At 51.9% G+C, this 22,719-nt stretch overlaps 1 protein-coding gene across 1 annotated transcript in view; it reads left to right on the plus strand.

Moving 5' to 3' along the window:
- LOC137373552 (nesprin-2-like) overlaps positions 1-22,719 on the plus strand; it is a 126,442-nt gene that overhangs the window by 87,547 nt on the left and 16,176 nt on the right. The window contains exons 24-26 of the mRNA XM_068038481.1: positions 1,395-1,683; positions 14,194-14,342; positions 21,593-21,719. Coding sequence (XP_067894582.1) covers positions 1,395-1,683; positions 14,194-14,342; positions 21,593-21,719 — 565 coding nt within the window. The remainder of the gene's footprint in view (positions 1-1,394; positions 1,684-14,193; positions 14,343-21,592; positions 21,720-22,719) is intronic.

The raw sequence follows: 22,719 nt of genomic DNA on the forward strand, positions 1-22,719 counted from the left end.
TGGGCTGTGGGTGATTAAATGGGTATAGAGTCAGTGATAGGGGAGAGTGGACATGGGCTGTGGGTGATTAAATGGGTGTAGAGTCAGTGATAGAGGAGAGTGGACATGGGCTGAGGGTGATTAAATGGGTGTAGAGTCAGTGATAGAGGAGAGTGGACATGGGCTGAGGGTGATTAAATGGGTGTAGAGTCAGTGATTGGGGGAGAGTGGACATGGACTGTGGGTGATTAAATGGGTATGGAGTCAGTGATAGGGGAGAGTGGACATGGGCTGTGGTTGATTAAATGGGTGTAGAGTCAGTGATAGAGGAGAGTGGACATGGGCTGTGGGTGATTAAATGGGTGTAGAGTCAGTGATAGGGGAGAGTGGACATGGACTGTGGGTGATTAAATGGGTGTAGAGTCAGTGATAGAGGAGAGTGGACATGGGCTGTGGGTGATTAAATGGGTGTAGAGTCAGTGATAGAGGAGAGTGGACATGGGCTGAGGGTGATTAAATGGGTGTAGAGTCAGTGATAGAGGAGAGTGGACATGGGCTGAGGGTGATTAAATGGGTGTAGAGTCAGTGATAGAGGAGAGTGGACATGGGCTGAGGGTGATTAAATGGGTGTAGAGTCAGTGATTGGGGGAGAGTGGACATGGACTGTGGGTGATTAAATGGGTATAGAGTCAGTGATAGGGGAGAGTGGACATGGGCTGTGGGTGATTAAATGGGTGTAGAGTCAGTGATAGGGGAGAGTGGACATGGACTGTGGGTGATTAAATGGGTGTAGAGTCAGTGATAGAGGAGAGTGGACATGGGCTGTGGGTGATTAAATGGGTGTAGAGTCAGTGATGGAGGAGAGTGGACATGGGCTGTGGGTGATTAAATGGGTGGTAGAGTCAGTGATTGGGGAGAGTGGACATGGACAGTGGGTGATTAAATGGGTGTAGAGTTAGTGATGGTGGAGAGTGGACATGGACTGTGGGTGATTAAATGGGTGGGTAGAGTCAGTGATAGGGGAGAGTGGACATGGACTGTGGGTGATTAAATGGGTGTAGAGTCAGTGATAGGGGAGAGTGGACATGGGCTGTGGCTTATTAAATGGGTGTCGAGTCAGTGATAGGGGAGAGTGGACATGGGCTGTGGGTGATTAAATGGGTGTAGAGTCAGTGATAGGGGAGAGTGGACATGGGCTGTGGGTGATTAAATGGGTGTAGAGTCAGTGATAGGGGAGAGTGGACATTGACTGTGGGTGATTAAATGGGTGGGTAGAGTCAGTGATAAGGGTGAATGCAGATGATTGAAGGCAGGGGTTGAATGTATCAAATGCCCCTGGTCCTGTGGCTTCCTGTAAATGGTGATTGGGCTTTGGTTGATGCGTGAAGTCTTGTGTTCTTCGGTCTCTGTTTCAGATGATTGATGAAGATAAGGATCTATCTGACAGGGAGGCAGACAGGGAAGATGGGGGCGTACTGCAGAACATGAGCTGGCAGGAGAAGGCTCGTGCCACTGAGTCTTCCGCTCCGGACTCCCTCTGTCACCTCAGCCCGCCAGGGGAGACGCAGCAAAACGAGAGGTCTGGCCGCGAGACCCCGGTCAGTGTGGACTCCATCCCGTTGGAGTGGGACCATACTGTGGATGTGGGAGGTTCTTCTTCACATGACGATGAAGAGGATAGCTTGTACTTCAGTACTTTATCAGGTACCAATTGATGAGCAGTCTCCCTTGGCTGATCCACTGTGCACAGAACATGGGATTGCTCAATACCTGGTCCACAGGTTCTCCACTCAGGTGTTGTATTAGAAAGGAAGAACCTTTCACACTCTTCCAACATCCCAAAGCGCTTCACAATCCCATGAAGTGTAGTCACTGTTGTAATTCAGTGAAATGTGGCTGCCATTTTATGCACAGCATGATCCCATAAATAGTTATTGGATAAATAAAGAGATGATTTGGGGGTTTTTTTTGGGTGGTTTTGGTTGGGGAAGGAATGTTGTGAGGGTGGGACAGAGGTCCTCTTCCAATAACACAATGGGATTTAACACTCTCTCTGCCCACCTCCAGCACCGACCCCCCCCCGCCCCCTCCACAACAGAAACTCTTACAATTGGCTCCCCTCCGCAATGCAACAGCACAAACATTTAATGTGACCCTTTCCCAAATGATCATAAAGGGGCAGGGAGAGGACAGATGGGAAAAATCCCTCAGTCAGACTGTCAGTGTCCTGCATTTACAACTCCGCTCTCAACCCGTACCATGGTGTCCTTCATCTTTCTGCTATTCCGGTCTTTCCGGTGCACGACCATATGAGTTAGAAACAGGAGTAGGCCATTCGGCCCGTCGAGCCTTCTCCGCCGTTCAATAAGATCATCTTTGAGTTGAGGATGTGTTTGTACATTGGGATTGATGTTCCTGATTGTGCAGCAACCTCACTCCTTCCAGTCATTCTATCAAACACCCCAGAGCCTAAAGGAACCTCCAGGTCCCAATATTTAGGGGAGGGAGCATGTTTCTGGGTGGGCTAGCAGGGAGCACACAGGTCCTGGTGTAGTTAACAGCAGGTTCTCATTATTATTTTCCTACTCCATTTCCCGCGCGGCAAGCGACCGTACAACTGTCTGGCTGGAGGGCGGGAAAGTCTGCTGTAGAAGGGCACTGCCAGGCTCCTAGGGAACAGTCACAGCCATCACGGGCCGACAGGGTGGTGGGGATACTCGCGGGGTAAATGGGGGGGGCCTCGCAGGGCACATAGAGGGGTTGAGGGTTTTGTGATGATGGGGTTCGGCCGATTGTAGCAGTGATAACAGGCCCTGACTGGCAGAGGGGTTGTGGTGGGGCGGGGGAGGTGGAGGGGGGCAATGTGGTGGGGAGGGCAATGTGCTGGGGGTGTGGATGTGGTGGGTGGAAACACTCCTGCTTCTCCTGGCCCACAAGCAGTGCTGTAAAAGGCACTTTCCCCATTAGATTTGGCAGCTGCTGCCTCCCTTCAGTTGTCGAGTTTCCCGAGCCCTTGGAATCCTAGCCGGACTATATTAAATTTAAATCAGACTCCGGCTAGTGTGAGCGCCTGATTTCAATATTATAATGAGGTATTTTGCCTCAATAGCAGGCAACTGCTGGCATGAAAAGGCAACAGGCACACATGTGGCGGGATTGGACGTGCATTTTGTTGTTACATTTTGAACCCCTGACCCTCTCCTGCTTGTGGTGGGGTGCGGTACCGGGATAGGGGTTAATATTAACCACTGGAATCAGTAACCAGCTTTTCTTTGTGCTTGTGTGCAGCATTGACGCAGAGTGAGTAGTGTAGGTGTCACTGTTGCAATTGGTGTCAGTCTCAGGCATTTCATTTCTGGCTGGGTTCATTGACAGAGAGACGGAGTGGCTGGAGGGGAGAGAGAGAGTGAGAGTGGGACAGAGGGAAGGAAAGAGTGAGGGTGGGACAGAGGGAGGGAGAGGGTGAGAGTGGGACAGAGGGAGGGAGAGGGTGAGAGTGGGACAGAGGGAGGGAGAGGGTGAGGGTGGGACAGAGGGAAGGAGAGAGTGAGGGTGGGACAGAGGGAAGGAGAGAGTGAGAGTGGAACAGAGGGAAGGAGAGAGTGAGGGTGGGACAGAGGGAAGGAGAGAGTGAGGGTGGGACAGAGGGAAGGAGAGAGTGATGGTGGGACAGAGGGAGGGAGAGGGTGAGAGTGGAACAGGGGGAGGGTGAGGGTGGGACAGAGGGAAGGAGAGTGAGTGAGGGTGGGACAGAGAGAGAGAGTGAGTGAGGGTGGGACAGAGGGAGAGAGAGTGAGTGAGGGTGGGACAGAGGGAGAGAGAGAGTGAGGGTGGGACAGAGGGAGGGACGAGTGAGGGTGGGGCAGAGGGAGGGAGTGAGTGAGGGTGGGAGAGAGGGAGAGAGTGAGGGTGGGACAGAGGGAGAGGGAGAGAGTGAGGGTGGGACAGAGGGAGAGGGAGAGAGTGAGGGTGGTTCCCCACACACTGAGGCAAGTAGTTCCACACACACTGCCACCCTGCACAATGCTACACCTGTGATCAGCTAACACCACGAATTACAGACCTGTTAGCCTTACATCAGTCATTGGGAAAATACTAGAATCTATTCTAAAGGATGATAAATGGACACTTGAATAATAATGATCTGATTGGGCATAGTCAACATGGATTTATGAATGGGAAATCATATTTGACGAGTCTGTTGGAGTCTGAGAGTGGCACAGTGGCGCAGTGGTTAGCACCGCAGCCTCACAGCTCCAGGGACCCGGGTTCGATTCTGGGTACTGCCTGTGCGGAGTTTGCAAGTTCTCTCTGTGACCGCGTGGGTTTCCTCCGGGTGCTCCGATTTCCTCCCACTGCCAAAGACTTGCAGGTTGATAGGTAAAGTGACCATTATAAATTGCCCCTAGTGTAGGTAGGTGATAGGGAATATGGGATTACTGTAGGGTTAGTATAAATGGGTGGTTCTTGGTCGGCACAGACGCGGTGGGCCGAAGGGCCTGTCTCAGTGCTGTATCTCTAAATAAATAAATCAATGTTACTAATGGAATTGATAAAGGGGAATCGGTGGATGTGGTATACTTGGATTTTCAAAAGGCCTTTGATAAAGTCCCCCACAGGAGGTTGGTGAGCAAAATTAAAGCACATGGGATAGGAGGTAATATACTGGCATGGAGTAAGGATTGGTTAACAGGCAGAAAGCAAAGAGTAGGAATAAATGGGTCATTCTCGCGTTGGCAGGCTGTGACTAGTGGGGTACCGCAGGGATCAGTGCTTGGGCCCCAGCTGTTCACAATATATATCAATGATTTGGATTTGGGGACCAAAAGTTCACGGATGACACAAAACTAGGTGGGAATGTGTGTTGTGAAGAAGATGCAAAGCAGCTTCAAGGGGATTTGGACAGACTTAGTGAGTGGGCAAGAACATGGCAGATGGAATATAATGTGGAAAAATGTGAGATTATCCACTTTGGTAGGAGGAATAGATGTGCAGAGTATTTCTTAAATGGTAAGAGATTAGAAAGTGTAGATGCACAAAGGGACCTGGGTGTCCTCGTCAATAAGTCACTGAAAGCTAACATGCAGGTGCAGCAAGCAATTAAGAAGGCTAATGGTATGTGAGCCTTTAGCGCAAGAGGATTTGAGTACAGGAGTAGTGAAGTCTTGCTTCAATTGTATAGAACCTTGGTTAGACTGCACCTGGAGTACTGTGTGCAGTTTTGGTCCCCCTACCTTAAGAAGGATATTATTGCCATAGAGGGAGTGCAATGAAGATTCACCAGAATTGTTCCAGGGATGGCGGGACTGTTATATGAAGAGAGATTGGTGTAACTGGGCCTGTATTCTCGAGAGTTTAGAAGAATGAGAAGTGATCTCATTGAAACCTACAAAATACTTAAAGGGATAGACAGGGTAGATGCAGGGAAGATGTTTCCCTTCATTGGGGAGTCTAGAACCAGGGGAAGCAATTTCAAAATAAGGGGGCACAGAAATGAGGAGAAATTTCTTTACTCAAAGCATTGTGAATCATTGGAATTCTCTACCCCAGAAGGCTGTGGAAGCTCAGTCATTGAGTATGTTTAAAGTAGAGATTGACAGATTTCTAAATACCAATGACATAAAGGGATATGGAAATAGTGTGGGGAAAAAGGCATTGAAGTGGATGATCAGCCATGATCGTATTGAATGGTGGAGCAGGCTCGATGGGCTGAATGGCCTACTCCTAGGTTCCTGTGTTCCTGGTACAGACCGAGAATCAAACCTGCAACTTTGCTGCTTCCCTTGGCTCAGTACAATGCTGAACTTGACTTTCCAAAGATTCATTCTCAGGATGTGGGCATTGCCCAGGTGAGAAAGGGGTCTAGGGGTTCCCTCTCAGCTTTTTCCTGGTTTGACCGTAACAGGGTTCAATTATTAAAAACACCGTGTTTTTAGCTTCCCCCTCAGTGAATCCTTGTTACTGCTCTCCAATTGTAATGGCAAAGAAATCAACCAGACAGGTTTTCTTAGATTTAAGCAAGAAAGGTGTAAATTTATTAACCTTAAAATTTTAATTTGGTTAAAACTAAATTAACCAGGCTAGCATGCATACGTGATGAACACACACAGATAGAGTCAGAAAAGGAGAATCAAGGGGAAAGGTTTGAAGCAATAGCTGGGGTTCATTTATTGTCTTTTGAGTTTGATGTAAAGTCTTTGATTGCAGTTCGATCTTGCCATCTTGTTGGGGCCAAGTGCACACTTTCAAACTTGTTTCGATGGCTTTCTGTCTTCTTGAAATCCAGTTGCAGTCTCTCCTTTTCGTGAGATGCTGTCCTCCTTCAAGTTCAGGTGCAGTATTGTACCCAAACTGTTCTGTGAGCACAGTTCAAACTCCAAGTTGGGGCCAATTGGTTAGTCATGTGATTAACCCCTTATTTGGGACAACCGATCATCGGTTTGTGGATTGTCCATCTTAGCAGACACCCTCAGTGGGGTGGGGGGGGGGGGGTGGGGGCAGGGGCGGATGAAATGCTTTTTACACATTCAATGTCTGGTGATCAAAATCCATCCGGGTTAATTGAATGAGGGAGCAGTTCCATTGTCTTCTCCAGGTAACTGTCTCTTAGAATGCAAATGTTTCCAGCCACTGGCCTTTTAAAATGCGGGTGCAGCCATACTTCAGTTCAGTAAGAGTTTGAAAATTAATGTTCCATATGACTAAATTAATATGCCTCATTCTTGGCAGGTGTGGTTTTCATTACACTGGCAATTTGTTGCCCATACCCATAGATCCTCTGAAAAGGTGGTGATGGGCTGCCTTATTGAACTGCTGGTAACGTGTTTGGTACAAACTTGAGGGGCTTACTCGCCCACTTCAGAGGGCAGTTAAGATTCAACCATGTTTGTGTGGGGTTCTGGAGCTTCATATAGGGTCAGACTGGGTAATGACAGCAGATTTCCTTCTGTAAAGTGACGCAGTGTGGTGGGAGTAGATTCAATTGTAGCTTTCAAAAGGAAATTGGATAATTATTCAGAGAGAAAATTTGCAGAACTACAGTAAAAGGAAGGGAGAGTGGGACTGGACTGGCTGAGTTGCCCTTGCAGAGAGCTGACACAGACACGAGAGGCTGAGTGGCCTCCTTCTGTGCTGTACCTAATCTGTGATTGTAATGACAATCCGACAGCCTTATGGCCACTTTTACTGAGACCAGCTTTTTACTTCTGCATTTTTAAAACTGTCTTCAAATTCTCTAACTTTTCCCTTTGGGATTTGAACTCATGTTCTCTGGATTATTAGTTCAGGCCTCTGGATTCTTGGTCTAGTAACAGAACTAATTCACTAATGTACTGAGATTGAGCGAGGTGCTGGGAAGGCCAGTCCTTTGTCCATAGAAGTGGACAGTCCCTGAGCTGAATCCCACTGCGGCCTCGTAACACACTGTGATGTCTGAGGTGGGACCAGCATATCTCACTCGCTCTGTCTTACTCTCTCTCCCTCTGTCTGTCTCTATCAGTCTCTCTCCCCCTCTCTCTATACTATCTCTCTCAGTCCCCTCTTTCCCTCTGTCTCCCATTCCTCGCTCTGTCCCCCCTCTCTCACTGACTCTGTCCTCCCTCTCTCGCTCTGTCCCTTCTCTCTCTCTCGCTCTGTCTCTCCTTCTCTCTCGCTCGCTCTGTCACCCCTTTCTCTCTCTCTCTCTCTCTCTGTGTCGCGCACTCTCCCCCTCCCTCTCTCTTGCTTTGTATCCCTCTCTCGCTCGCTCTGCGTCCCTCTCTCGCTCTGTCTCTCTCTTGCTCTGTCTCTCTGGCTCTGTCTCCCTCTCTCTCTCACGCTCTGTCTCCCTCTCTCTCTCACGCTCTGTCTCCCTCTCTCTCGCTCTGTCTCTCTGTCTCTCGCTCTGTCTCTCTGTCTCTCGCTCTGTCTCCCTCTCTCGCTCTCTCCCCCTCTCTCTCTCGCTCTCTCCCCCTCTCTCTCTCTCTCTTGCTTTGTGTCCCTCTCTCTCTTGCTCGCTCTGTGTCCCTCTCGCTCTGTCTCCCTCTCTCTCTCCCTCTCTCTCTCCCTCTCTCTCTCCCTCTCTCTCTCCCTCTCTCTCTCTCTCGCTCTGTCTCTCTCTGTCTCTCTCTCGCTCTGACTCTCTCTCGCTCTGTCTCTCTCTCACTCTGTCTCTCTCTCTCTCTCGCGCTCTCTCTCTCTCTCGCTCTCTCTCTCTCTCGCTCTCTCTCTCTCTCGCTCTCTCTCTCTCTCGCTCTGTCTCTCGCTCTCTCTGTCTCTCTCTGTCTCTCTCTGTCTCTCTCTGTCTCTCTCTGTCTCTCTCTGTCTCTCTCTGTCTCTCCCTCTCTCTCTTGCTCTGTCTCTCTTTCTCGCTCTGTCTTCCTCTCTCTCTCGCTCTCTCCCCCGCCCTCTCTCTTGCTTTGTGTCTTTCTCTCTCTCGCTCTGTCTCCCTCCCTCTCTCTCGCTCTGTCTCCCTCCCTCTCTCTCGCTCTGTCTCCCTCCCCCTCTCTCGCTCTGTCTCCCTCCCCCTCTCTCGCTCTGTCTCCCTCCCCCTCTCTCGCTCTGTCTCCCTCCCCCTCTCTCGCTCTGTCTCCCTCCCCCTCTCTCGCTCTGTCTCCCTCCCCCTCTCTCGCTCTGTCTCCCTCCCCCTCTCTCGCTCTGTCTCTCTCCCCCTCTCTCGCTCTGTCTCCCTCCCCCTCTCTCGCTCTGTCTCCCTCCCCCTCTCTCGCTCTGTCTCCCTCCCCCTCTCTCGCTCTGTCTCCCTCCCCCTCTCTCGCTCTGTCTCCCTCCCCCTCTCTCGCTCTGTCTCCCTCCCCCTCTCTCGCTCTGTCTCCCTCCCCCTCTCTCGCTCTGTCTCCCTCCCCCTCTCTCGCTCTGTCTCCCTCCCTCTCTCTCGCTCTGTCTCCCTCCCTCTCTCTCTCTCGCTCTGTTTCCCTCTCTCTCTCTCGCTCTGTTTCCCTCTCTCTCTCTCGCTCTGTCTCCCTCTCTCTCTCTCGCTCTGTCTCCCTCTTTCTCTCTCGCTCTGCCTCTTTCTCTTTCGCTCTGCCTCTCTCTCTCTCGCTCTGTCTCTCTCTTGCTCTGTGTCTCTCTCTCTCTCGCTCTGTCTCTCTCCCCCTCTCTCTCTCGCTCTCTCTCTCTCCCTCTCTCTCTCTCGCTCTGTCTCCCTCTCTCTCTCTCGCTCTGTCTCCCTCTCTCTCTCTCGCTCTGTCTCCCTCTCTCTCTCTCGCTCTGTCTCCCTCTCTCTCTCTTGCTCTGTCTCCCTCTCTCTCTCTCGCTCTGTCTCCCTCTCTCTCTCTCGCTCTGCCTCTTTCTCTCTCGCTCTGCCTCTTTCTCTCTCGCTCTGCCTCTCTCTCTCTTGCTCTGTCTCTCTCTCTCTCGCTCTGTCTCTCTCCCCCTCTCTCTCGCTCTCTCTCTCTCTCTCTTGGTCTGTCTCTCTGTCTCTCTCTCTTTTTCTCCCTCTCTCTCGCATGCTCGCTCTGTCACCTCCCCCCCCCCCCCCCTCGCTCTCTCTCTTGCCAGCCCTGTGTCCCTTGCCCTTTCTTGCTCTGTGTCCCCTCTCTCTCTCTTTCTATCTCTCTCGCTCGCTCTTTGTCCCTCACCCTCTCTCTCTTGCTTTGTGTCCCCCTCCCCCCTCGCTCTCTTTCTCTCTCTCATTCACTCTGTGTTCCTCTCTCTTCCTCTCTTTGTTTCTCTGTCACTCCCTTTATCTCTCCAATCTCCATCTTTCTCTCTCTCTATACCTCTTTCTCTTGTTTTCTAGTTGGTGGTCCTCTTTAAATGAGGTGAGTTTTGGACACATTCCCAAACAAAAGGAGGAAAAAAAACATCAGAACGAGAGAGAGAAATTAATATTGGAAGGGAATGCTTTTATGTGGAACAAATGGAAATGACTGTAATTAAGAGATGGGCTTGTTGAATGCTGCGATAAGGGACTTGTATGAGCCAGCTGTCAGTCCCTTTGATCTCAGGACTCCTTTTTCACCTCCTTTCTGATCTCTCCAACTTCCAAGACAGTTAGATGCAGCAGACAAGGAAACGACAGATGTTGGAAAAACACCCTGACCTCAGCCATATCATCTGCCTTGTGAATCGTGCTTCCTCCCCACTCTCCTCACAGTACCTGTCCCATCCCTTTAGAAGGGAATGAGATTGGGTTCCCAACTCTGGGTGAATGTATTCCTGGAGATTCAATCATGTGACCAGTCTTATCAACTGTGGTTGGAGGTTTTGTCTCATGACCAATGGCCCTGCCCCATTAAACAGCCTTTTTAAAAATTCTTTCATGGGAAGTGGGTGTCACTGGCCAGGCCAGTATTTATTGCCCATCCCTAATTGCCCTTGAGAAGGTGGTGGTGAGCTGCCTTCTTGAACCGCTGCAGTCCATGTGAGGTAGGTACACCCACAGTGCTGTTAGGAAGGGTGTTCCAGGATTTTGACCCAGCGACCGTGAAGGAACGGCGATATAGTTCCAAGTCAGGATGGTGTGTGACTTGGAGGGGAACTTGCAGGTGGTGGTGTTCCCATGTATTTGCTGCCCTTGTCCTTCTAGGTGGTAGAGGTCATGGGTTTGGAAGGTGCTGTCTGAGGAGTCTTGGTGAGTTGCTGCAGTGCATCTTGTAGATGGTACACACTGCTGCCACTATGTGTCAATGGTGGAGGGAGTGAATGTTAAAGGTGGTGGATAAGGAGGTGGAGAGAGTACAGAGGAGATTTACAAGAACATTGCCAGGGCTTGAAAATTGCAGCTGTGAGGAAAGATTGGATTGGTTAGGGTTGTTTTCCTTGAAACAGAGGAGGCTTAGGGGTGACTTAATTGAGGTGTACAAAATTATAGGGGGCCTAGATAGACAGGAAGGACCTGTTTCCCCTAGCGGGGAGGTCAATTACCAGGGGGCACAGATTTAAGGCGATTGGTAGAAGGATTAGGGGGGACATGAGGAAACACTTTTCACCCAGAGGGTGGTGGGTGTCTGGAATTCACTGCCAGGAATGGTGGTGGAGGCAGAAACCCTCAACTCATTTAAAAGGTACCTGGAGCTGGAGTGCTTTAACCTGCAAGGCAATGGACCAGGTGCTGGAAGGTGGGATTAGATTGGGCGGCTAGTTTTTTCACCCGGCGCATATACAATGGGCTGAATGGCCTCTTTCTGTGCCATAACTTTTCTATGGTTCTAAAATACAACAACGATGGACAATAAAAGAATAGCTCATCCATCTAGTCTATTGCACTCATTGCAATGCCTACAACATCAGGACAGATGTCAGCTGTGGCTCAGTGAGTAGCACTCTCGCCTTTAAGTTAGAAGGTTGTGGGTTCAAGTCCTACTCCAGACACATGAGCACTAAATCCAGGCTGACACTCCAGTGCAGTACTGAGGGAGTGCCGCACTGTCGGAGGGTCAGTACTGAGGGAGTGCTGCACTGTCGGAGGGTCAGTACTGAGTGAGTGCTGCACTGTCGGAGGGTCAGTACTGAGGGAGTGCTGCACTGTCGGAGGGTCAGTACTGAGGGAGTGCTGCACTGTCGGAGGGTCAGTACTGAGGGAGTGCTGCACTGTCGGAGGGTCAGTACTGAGGGAGTGCTGCACTGTCGGTGGGTCAGTACTGAGGGAGTGCTGCACTGTCGGTGGGTCAGTACTGAGGGAGTGCTGCACTGTCGGTGGGTCAGTACTGAGGGAGTGCTGCACTGTCGGTGGGTCAGTACTGAATGAGTGCTGCACTGTTGGAGGTGCTGTCCACTTAAGCTCAAGTGAAAGGACCCATGACACTATTTTGAAGAAGAGCAGGGGAACTCCCCCCACCCCCTGCCCCCCCAGTGCCCTGACCAATATTTATAGTTCAATCAACATCACAAAAAATGATTACCTGCTAATTATCACATTGCTGTCTGTGGGATCTTGCTCTGCGCTAATTGGCTGCCATGTTTCCTACAGTACAAGAGTGACTACACTTCAAAAAAGTACTTCATTGTCTGTAAGGCGCTTTGAGACATCCTGAGGTGATGAAAGGCGCTATAGAAATGCAAGTTCTTGCTTTCTGTCTACGATTGACACCTTCCCAACCTCCAGCACCCATGGGAGAGGCAGTTAAAAACCTACGGCCAGTTTAGAGACGAAAAATAACAACTGGAAAATTCCTCCCGAACCTTCCCTCAGGTTCTCTGCCCTCGTCCACTGTTACTGATTCCTGCTTTTGATTCCAGATTTGTTATAAACTGAATTGAGGTTCTCGAGGTGGTGTGTTGGGATTTGAGCTAGTGTGAGTAGGGCGTTGCTGAGAGTGTGTTGCTGTTGTTTGCTCCTGGGTATAGCTGTGTCTGTACCATGTTGAATGTCCTGCTCTTCTCTTTGCAGATATACAAATCACAGAAAGTCCTGAAGCCTATGTTAAAATGACAGAAAGCGCATTGAGAACTTCAGCTGGTAGGCACCTGCTAACGCATGTGTCCCAACCTCTCCCCTCTCCCTCTCACAGCACCCTATGCCAGCCCACCCCTTTTGTAAGGCAGCACCCCCCCTTGACTGCTCCTCTCCCCATTACCCCCTTCCCTGCACCCAATTCGCACGCACGCTTGTTCACGCCGCTGTGACGTCGCTGGACCGTTACGCATGCCGATGCACGATGCACGTTAACGGCCTCTCTCTGACCCTGATGTAGGGTCGCCCCCCCCCCCCACCCCCCCTCACCATTGCTTGTCCAGAACGTCAGTCAATTTTCCCATTGCGCAACTCTTGACCTCTATGTTAGGCCTTCTCATTATTTTGGGAGAGTAGCTGAGTGCGGGCTTTTGGCATCTTGTCCGTATGGGAAAGAAATATTATAGAATCATCCAGCACAGTCGGAGGCCATTCAGCCTATCGTGTTTGTGCTTGAAAAATCTATCCAATTAGTTCCACTCCCCTGCTCTTTCCCCAGAGCCCTGCAAATTTTTCCCCTTCAAGTATTTATCCAATTCCCTTTTGAAAGTTCCTATTGAATCTGCTTCTAACGCCCATTCAGGCAATGCGTTCCAGATCACAACAACTCACTGCGTAAAAACATTTCTTATCATCTCCCCTTCGCTTCTTTTGCCAGTTCTCTGTGTCCTCTAATTCTGCGATTTGAGGTGGGAAAAGAAAGGAGCCAATCCCTCCCCAACTACCCGACGGGACATGAGAGATCCATCACACACGAGTAAGGGTGGCCCTGCATCACGGCTCCCCTAGACTTTCACCCTTCATGTTTGTGCTCGTTTGTCCTTGACCCATGAGCTGAGGGTGGGGGGGGAGGGGGCAGGGAGGGTCGGTATGGGGGCGTGGGGAGGTTGGTGGGTTGTGGGGCTAGGGAGGGGTATCTGTGGGGGAGGGATGTGTGAGGTCGGGAAGAGGGTGTGGGGGTCGGGAAGTAGATGTAGGGGTGGGAAGGAGGTACGTAGGGGCAGTGGAGTGTGGGGGAGGGGTCTATCTGTGGGGGTCGAGTTTGGGGGGAGGGGGACATCTGTGGGGATGGAGTGTGGGGGTGGGGGTTGTCTGTGGGGGAGGGGTCTATCTGTGGGGGTAGAGTGCAGGGGGAGGGAGGGAGGGGTAAATTTGGCTTCCTCACTCTTTGTAGAGTGTGCCCATGATTCCTGGCATAGGGCAGGTTCTCTTCTGGGTGGGCAATCAGCCCAATCCCCAGGCAAAGATGAGAATATACCCCCATTCCACATATCCCCCGCCGAGTATCTCTGATCCTGCCAAGGCTGAAGTGAGGGTCATTCTCATGGGCTACGCTGGGGTTCACTCGGGCTCGGCCGAGGTGGAGTCATGCTTAGGGGCTGCGCTGGGGTTCACAGGCTCAGGGCTGCGGTGGGGTTCGCTCCTGGGGCCGCGGTGGGGTTCGCAGGCTCAGGGCCGCGGTGGGGTTCGTTCCTGGGGCCGCGGTGGGGTTCGTTCCTGGGGCCGCGGTGGGGCTCGCTCCTGGGGCCGCGGTGGGGTTCACAGGCTCAGGGCCGCGGTGGGGTTCGTTCCTGGGGCCGCGGTGGGGTTCGCTCCTGGGGCCGCGGTGGGGCTCGCTCCTGGGGCCGCGGTGGGGCTCGCTCCTGGGACCGTGGTAGAGCTCGCTCCTGGGGCCGAGGTGGAGCCCGTGCCCGGGGCCATGGTGGTGTTCACTGTGGATGGGGTTCACTCCCAAACCCATTTGGTGCCATCTTATGTGACTCCTGTCCTCTGCTGTTAAAGGAAGGCTGTTCCCCCTCTCTAACGCCCATTGTTGTTCACAGGGGATTCGGGACCAGACTCTGTCTCGTGGCACCCGGCCACCACCCCAGAGGGTACCAGGAAGTGCCAGTTTCAGCAGACAGAAATCACCGTCGGACACCATCCAACCACTGGGGGCCAAGACTCGGATGCTGCTCACCGTGAAGGCTACGTAAGGGTCAAGTTTTGGGAACTGGCAGAGCCAAAGGGAAATCAGGGTTCTGAGGGTTAGCAGTGGTTTACCAGTTGTGGGGATGTCCATTATATCTCGGATAGGGTGAGTACCAGGAGATTCACATTGCACCCTCCTGCGGGTCCGTCCGAGCAAGCACATTTGGCAATGAAATGAGCAGATTATCTGCCTCTGTGTGAAGGTGCGCAGGGGAAGGGGTGAAGATATTGTAGCCTTGAGTCACTATTACTGCAGCCCACCCCACCCCAACAGTTAAGGGTGAATATTTTCTTCCATTGAATCTCCTGTTCTAGAAACCAGCTCTCTGACCTCCAGCTGACTCCTGGAGACTGAGTGGCAGAAGGCAACTCCTGGACACAAACCTGATGCTCAGAAATTGGGCTGCTTTCTTTTTAAATTCATTCATGGGATGCAGGCGTTACTGGCCAGACCAGCATTTATTGCCCATGTCTAATTACCCTTGAGAAGTTGGTGGTGAGCTGCCTTCTTGAACCGCTGCAGTCCATGTGGGGTAGGTACACCCTTCCTAACAGCACTGTGGGAGTTCCAGGATTTTGACCCAGTGACAGTGAAGGAACGGCGATATAGTTCCAAGTCAGGATGGTGTGTGACTTGGAGGGGAACTTGCAGGTGGTGGTGTTCCCATATATCGCTGCCCTTGTCCTTCTAGGTGGTAAAGTTGTGGGTTTGGAAGGTGCTGTCTGAGGAGCCTTGGTGCATTGCTGCAGTGCATTTTATATCTGGTGCACACTGCTGCCACTGTGCATCGGTGGTGGAGGGAGTGAATATTGAAGGTGCCAATCAAGTGGGCTGCTTTGTCCTGGATGATGTTGAGCTTCTTGAGTGTTGTTGGAGCTGCACCCATCCAGGTAAGTGGAGAGTATTCCAACACACTCCTGACTTGTGCCTTGTAGATTGCATATAAGACACTAGTTCGGCCTCAGCTGGAGTCTTGTGTCCAGTTCCGGGCGCTGCACTTGAGGAAAGATGTGAGGGTATTGGAGAGAGTACAGAAAAGATTCACGAGAATAGTTCCAGGGATGAGGAATTTCAGTTATGAAGATAGATTGGAGAAATTAGGACTGTTTTCCTTGAAGAAGAGAAGGCTGAGAGGTGATTTGATAGAGGTATTCAAAATTATGAGGGGTCTGGACAGAGTAGATAGAGAGAAACTGTTCCCACTCGTGAAAGGATCGGGAACGAGAGGGCACAGATTTAAAATATTTGGTGAGAGAAGCAAAAGTGACATGAGGAAAAACTTTTTAAGGTCTGAAATGCGCTGTCTGAGAACGTGGTGGAGGCAGGTTCAATTGAAGCATTCAAAAGGGAATTAGACAGCTATATGAAAAGGAAGAATGTACAGGATTAAGGGGAGAAGGCAGGGGAATGGAACTGAAGGAATTGCTCTTTCAGAGAGCCAGTGTGTACACGATGGGCTGAATGGCCTCCTTCTGCACTGTAACGATTCTGTGATTCTGGATGGTGGACAGGCTTCGGGGAGTCAGGAGGTGAGTTACTCACCGCAGCATTCCTAGCCTCTGACCAGCTCTTGTAGCCACGTTATTTATATGACTTCTCCAGTTCAGTTTCTGGTCAATGGTAATCCCCAGGATGTTGTTGGTGAGGGATTCAGTGATGGTAATGATGTCGAATATCCAGGAGAGATGGTGACACTCACAGTCGTTGGAGAACTCATCCCTAAAATGAAACTGGTGCGGTGGGTCAGACACTGGCATTTCAAAGTGAGAGGGGAAAAGTTTAGGGGGGATATGCGTGGAAAGTTCTTTACGCAGAGGGTGGTGGGTGCCTGGAATGCGTTGCCAGCGGAGGTGGTAGACGCGGGCATGATGGCGTCTTTTAAGATGTATCTAGACAGATACATGAATGGGCAGGAAGTAAAGAGATACAGACCCTTAGAAAATAGGCGACAGGTTTAGATAGAGGATCTGGATCGGCGCAGGCTTGGAGGGCCGAAGGGCCTGTTCCTGTGCTGTAATTTTCTTTGTTCTTTGTTTATCTCACAAATCGCCCCTGAGTGCAAAGATTCCTCCTTCTGTTTTCAGTAGTCCTATATGAAATGAGTTTGTGACTGTCAATCTCAGACAGAGAAAGGTACTTTAAAAATGTCACACTGGCAAGGGAGAGTAGAGGGAGCTTTACACTGTATCTAACTTTTTTTAATAAGGTGGCCTTTATACCCCAGGCCCCCTTTATATACATTTTAAATAAATAGCTTTATTAAAAACAGATAAATAAAACAAAACTCAAATTAAAATGCCATTCTTGGCATCAATGATGCACTCCAGTCCCTGCGGTGCCCACCGGTCGCGGAAGGCCTCAAGCGTACCGGCGGACACCGCATTCTTCCTCTCCAGGGACACCCGGGCGCGAACGTAACCGCGGAAGAGGGGCAGGCAATCAGGGCGGACAGATCCCCCCTGACGGCCCGCAGCCTGGACCTGTGAGTTGCCACCTTGGTCAGGCCCAGGAGCAGACCGACGAGGAGATCCTCCACCCGGCCCACGCCTCTCCGCACCGAGTGCCCAAAGATCAGGAGCGTGGGCTGAAGTGCAGCCTCTAAATACTCAAAGAGGGGCTGCAACCTCGCACACTCCATATATACGTGGAACACTGACTCGTCCAGGCCGCAGAAAGTACAGGCGGCCTGGAGTCCGTGAACCTACTTAAAAGTCTATTGCATGGGACTGCCCTGTGCAACACCCTCCACCCCAGGTCCCCGATGTAAAGGGAGAGGACTCCCGCGTAGAGAGACCTCCACTAGGGATCCCCCTTGCCGCCAGATGGCAACACGGACCGCCAGGGCGTGTCTGGCCGGCTGACGAGAGTGAGGAAGTGTGCAGGAGCAGCCCGTATAGGAAACCCGTCCGTGCAGTGTGAAATGGCACGGAGGGCATTTCCGAGAGGCGGCTCAGGTTGTGTGGGACCGGCTCCCGAGGAGGGTTTCGAGGCCTGGGTCCAATGAGCAGTTCCGGATGAGCGGGGTCAGCCCGGCCGGGAGTGCTCTGCACTCCTGAGCCCCCTCGTCACCCACAGTGAAGGGACGTCCCGGCGGCTGTGGCTACTCCTCCACCCGTCGGTCCATCCCCGGAGTCGGCCGCCCGGATAGCTGAGGTGCTCTCCTCCGCCGCTGGGGAGCGCCCTGACTGGAAGCCACCATGTTCCAGACTCTGAATAGATCCTGGTAAAAGATGGGCAACTCCCTCAGAGAGGCGCGGCTAATGTTCTCCACTGGGAGCTGCGTGTTGTCTTGAAGGCAGTGTCCCTGGCAGAAAAATTATGTCACCAGCGCACATCATCTGGGAGGACGCTCGACGTACAGGTATCTCTGCAGGGTCCGAAGGCGGAGAGTCGCAGCCTGGGTGCAGACGCACACCAGTGACTGGCCGCCTTCCTCGATCGGGAGACTCAGGACCGCGGCAGAGACCCAGTGTTTCCTCTTGCCCCAGAAGAAATTGACGAGCTTCTTCTGGATCTTGTTGGCAAATGCAGGGGGTGGAGCCAAAGTGACCAACCAGTACCACAACATCATGGTTTATGAACAGCGCTCGGCCCCTGTAGCAAAGCATTAGGAGCAGTCCTGTCCAGCGCCCCAGCCGAGCGGTAACTCTCACCTCCAATTCCTGCCAGTTTGCCAGCCAGGCTTCCTCTGTGGGGCTAAGGTGGACTCCCAGATAGAGGAGGTGCGTGGTGCTCCATGCAAAAGTTGTCAACTCCTCCGGCAGGGAGTCCACCCGTCACTGACCCACCAGGAGTCCAGAACATTTCTCCCAATTGATCTTTCTCCCCTGTTGCCAGGCTTTCCCCCAGGACCCGCCCATAATTGCCCCCCAGGACTGGTCCCAGAACACCCTGATGAACTCCACAATCAGCCCATCCAGCCCCGGGGCATTGCCCCTTGAGAGCTGGTGGAGGGCACCAGTCAGCTCCGCCAACGTGAGGGGAGCCTCCAATCCTTCGGCGCCCTCCAGGCTGACCTTTGGCAGGTCCTCCCACAAAAACTCTGCATGCATCCTTGCTGGACGGATCCGGAGAGAACAACGCACTGCAATAAGTATGAACAAGGAGGCCGATTCACTCCGGATCCGTGATGGAGGATCCGTCATCGGCCAGCAGCTTGATGAGCTGCTTACGGACCCCCCACCATTTTCCAGCGAGTAGGAGAAGGGTGAGGCGCGGTCAAAATCTTCCAGGATCTGGATCCGTGACCTCACGTATGCGCCTCTGGACCCTATGAGCTGCAGGTCCCTCAGCGTGCCCTTCTTCTCTTTGTACACCTGCCTCAGGGCTGGGTCCGCGACGGCATGACCGAGGCGGGACTCCAAGTCGAGCACCTCCCTCTCTAGACGCCCGACTTCGGCTTCCCGCCTCTTGGTCCACCCCTTCGCGTACTCCTGACAGAAGACGCGGATGTGAGTCTTGCTCACTTCCCACCATAGCCTCAAGGAGGGGAAGCCCCCCTGCTTCCTTCTCCAGTCGGCCCAGAATCGATGGAACGAGTCCCGGAATCGCTCGTCCTCCAGCAGCCGGTTGTTAAAGTGCCAGTACATGGACCCCGCCTGCATGCGGAGCGGAGTGAACTCCGCCCACACCAGGTGGTGGTCCGAGCACGGCACCAGCCGCATGGAGGCCGCCGAGATGCGGGAGACGTACACCTGCGAAAAGTAGAGGCGGTCGATTCGGGACCCTCCTCCTCCAGACCTCCACGTGAAGGTGCTGGAGTCGGGATGGAGATTCTACCAGATATCCACCAAGTTGAGGGAGCTGATCAGTTCCCTCAACTTCTCCACTGACGCTTGGCCGCGCTGGGGACCGGAGCAATCCCCCACCTCAAGGATACAGTTAAAATCCCCCCAAGGATGATGCACTCGCCACTATCGTTGGAGCTCAAGAGAGCAGACACTTCTTTAAAGAAACGCAGTGCAACGCGTACACGTTCACAAAGTGGAGCGGCACGCTACCCAGGCAAGCAACGAAGTGGAGCAAGCAGCCTGGCACAAGCTCCTTGACCCCCAAGATCTCTGACTGAAAAGTCGGGGCCAACAAAATAGCCACCCCATTAGAAATAAGGGTTAGGTGGCTCATATAGACCCCATCCTGCCACTCCAGGAGCCAGGTGGCTTTGTCTCCCGGAACGGTATGGGTTTCCTGCAGAAAGCTCACCGCGTATCTCCCTTCCCTGAGGACTGAGTGATTGTGAAATCTGCAGTGAGACCCCCTGCTGCTGTTGATGTTGAGGCTGGCTACGGTTATCTTCATGTCAAAAGTACTTAGAAACCCGTCACCAACACCTCACTGTGAGGAGAGAGTGGAAGTACCCTTCGCCTTTCACTCCCTCAGCATCCCATTGAGGGCCAACCCATTGGCCTCTCAATCTGTTTCACGCCCACACCCTTCCCCGCCTTCTTGAGGGCAGCACAGATGGACTGGATGATCAGCGCCAGACTTGACCACCGGCTGAGGGCCAGCTGAACTTTATTGCGACAACCCCTGCATGCAGCGAGGACGTCCCAGAGTTCCCAGTGGGGACGAGAGGAGACTTGGTGGGAGGTACGAGGGACTCCACCACCTCACTGGCGATGGATTCAAGTTCATCCTCCGTGCCCCACATCGAATTCCCATCCTCCTCCAGGTCATCACCGCCAGCGGCCAACACACCTACCACACACTGTGGGGCGGACATCCCGGCCGCACCAGTTGGTCCCGCCTCCGTCACGATCTCACCTGCAGGATCGATGGCGGAGGAGTCCTCACTGGGTTCTTCTGTGCAACTGGAGCCTGTGGGCGCCAGCGGTTCAGGACCCCCCCCCTCCACCTCCGTCCCCAGGCCAATGAGCGGATGTGGAGAGAGGAGGCCATCTCTCATCCCGCCAGCGCCCATCGACCCAGCAGATGGGAAATTATGCAAATTGACCTCGGGGTCGGGTACATCCTGGGCGGCAGCATTAGGTTGCTGGGAGGGCCGACCCTCACAGGTCTTGCCCCCACCCAGGACACCTGACCCATCGGCCAAAGGAGAGACCGCTCACATGGTGTCCAAAGGCTCTCATACCACAAGCAAGCCCTCTCCCTCCTCATTTGGTGTTACCAAATTTACAAGGGCTTTCCCCACTCCATCCTGAGGGACAGAGGGCTGCCGCTTAGGGCTCAATGGTGTTAGTGGTGGGGGAAGCCTGAGGACCCACGGCAGGACATGGACCCAGTGTAGAAGGAGCTTTACTCTGTATCTAGCCCCGTTTTATTTTCTCTTTTGTAGAGGGAGCTTTACTCTGTATCTACCCCCGTGCTGTACTTGACCTGGGAGTGTTTGATGGGCACAGTGTCGAGGGAGCTTTACTCTGTATCTAACCCTGTTTTTTTTTCTTTTAAGGTGGTCTTTAAACCCCTGGCCCCTTTTATGTATTTCATGTCAAGGGGGCCTTTATTCCTCAGACCCCATTATATACATTTTACAAAATAACTTTGTTAAAACAGGTAAATAAAACATAACTCAAATTAAAATGCCATTCTCAGCATCATTTATGCACTCCAGTCCCTGCGGTGTTCACCGGTTGCAGAAGGCCTCAAGCTCCTTCTCCAGGGACCATCAGGGCGCGAATGTAACTGTGGAAGAGGGGCAAGCAATCGGGGAGGACGGACCCCCCGACGGCCCGCATTGCCACCTTGGCCAGGCCCAAGAGCAGACCGACGAGGAGGTCCTCCTCCCGGCCCACGCCCCTCCACACCGGGTGCCCAAAGATCAGGAGCGTGGGACTGAAGTGCAGCCAAAACATGAGGAGCAGGCCCTTTAAATACTCGAACAGGGGCTGCAACCTCGCACGCTCCATATATACGTGGAACACGGACTCGCCCAGGCTGCAGAAAGTACAGGGGGCCTGGTAGTCCGTGAACCTACTTAAAAGTCTATTGCACGGGACTGTCCTGTGCAACACCCTCCACCCCAGGTCCCCGATGTAAAGAGGGAGGATTCCCGCGTAGAGAGACCGCCATCGGGGTTTCCCCTCACCGTCGCTAACTCTGTGCTGTACTTGCCCTGGGAGTGTTTGATGGGGACAGTGTCGAGAGATCGTTTGCTCTGTATCTAACCACATGCTGTACCCGTCCTGGGAGTGTTTGATACGACACTAAGTGAATGATATGACAATTGTTCTAAACCCAGCATTGCCTCTCACTTTGTGAAAAGACTGATGAAGGCGCTTCATTTCTTTCAGGTCAAGCTCCTGTCAGAATGTTCCAGAAGCATCGACGGTATCAGGCGGGCACCAGGCATTCTGGGAGATGAGGTGTCTCAGCCATCGGGGCTCATGGAGCTAGCACACTCTGAGCAGCAGGCTGCAGGTAAGGCTTTCCCCACAGACTTGGCACAGGTTTATGGGGGATTTTAACCTACATATAGACTGGAAAAGTCAGGTGGGCAGAGTAGCCTAGATGAGGAGTACATAGAATGCTTTCGGGATAATTTCTTGGAACAATTTGTTCTGGAGCCAACCAGAGAGCAGGCTATGCTAGACCTGGTATTGTGCAAGGAGATAGGAATAATTAATGACCTCATACTTAAGGCACCCCTAGGTAGCAGCGATCATAATATGATTGAATTTTATATTCAGTTTGAGGGGCAGAAGAGGGGGTCCAAGACTAGTATTTTAAACTTAAATACGAGCAATTCTGAGTGCATGAAAGCAGAGCTAGCTAAAGTGAACTGGCAAATCAGGTTAAGGGATAGGTCAATAGAGATGCATTGGCAGACATTTAAGGGGATATTTCAGAATACACAGAATAGATACATTTCAACGAGAAAGAAAAATTCCAAGGGTGGGACCCACCATCCGTGATTAACTAAAACAGTTAAAGATAGTAACAAACTTAAAGAAAAAGTCTATAATTGCGCAAAGATGGGTGGCAGGTCAGAAGATTGGACAGAATATAAAAAACAGCAAAGAATGACTAAAAGATTGATAAGGAAGGTAAAATTAGAGTACGAGAGAAAGCTAGCTAGAAATATAAAGACAGATAGTCAGAGTTTCTATAGATATATAAAAAAGAAAAGATTTAACAAACTGAGTGTTGGTCCTATAGAAAGTGAGTCTGGGGAATTAATAATGGATAATAAGGAGATGGCAGATGAATTGAACAGATATTTTGCATCGGTCTTCACTATTGAGGATACAAGTAACATCCCAGTATTAGCTGTAAGTCAGGAAATGGAAGGGAGGGAGGAACTCAAGAAAATTCCAATCACCAGGGAAGTGGTACTCAACAAATTGTTAGAGCTGCGGGCTGACAAGTCCCTGGGTCCTGATGGACTTCATCCTAGGGTGTTAAAATAAGTGGCTAATGA

This window comes from Heterodontus francisci, chromosome 9 (assembly GCF_036365525.1).
Source record: "Heterodontus francisci isolate sHetFra1 chromosome 9, sHetFra1.hap1, whole genome shotgun sequence".
NCBI lineage: Eukaryota > Metazoa > Chordata > Chondrichthyes > Heterodontiformes > Heterodontidae > Heterodontus > Heterodontus francisci.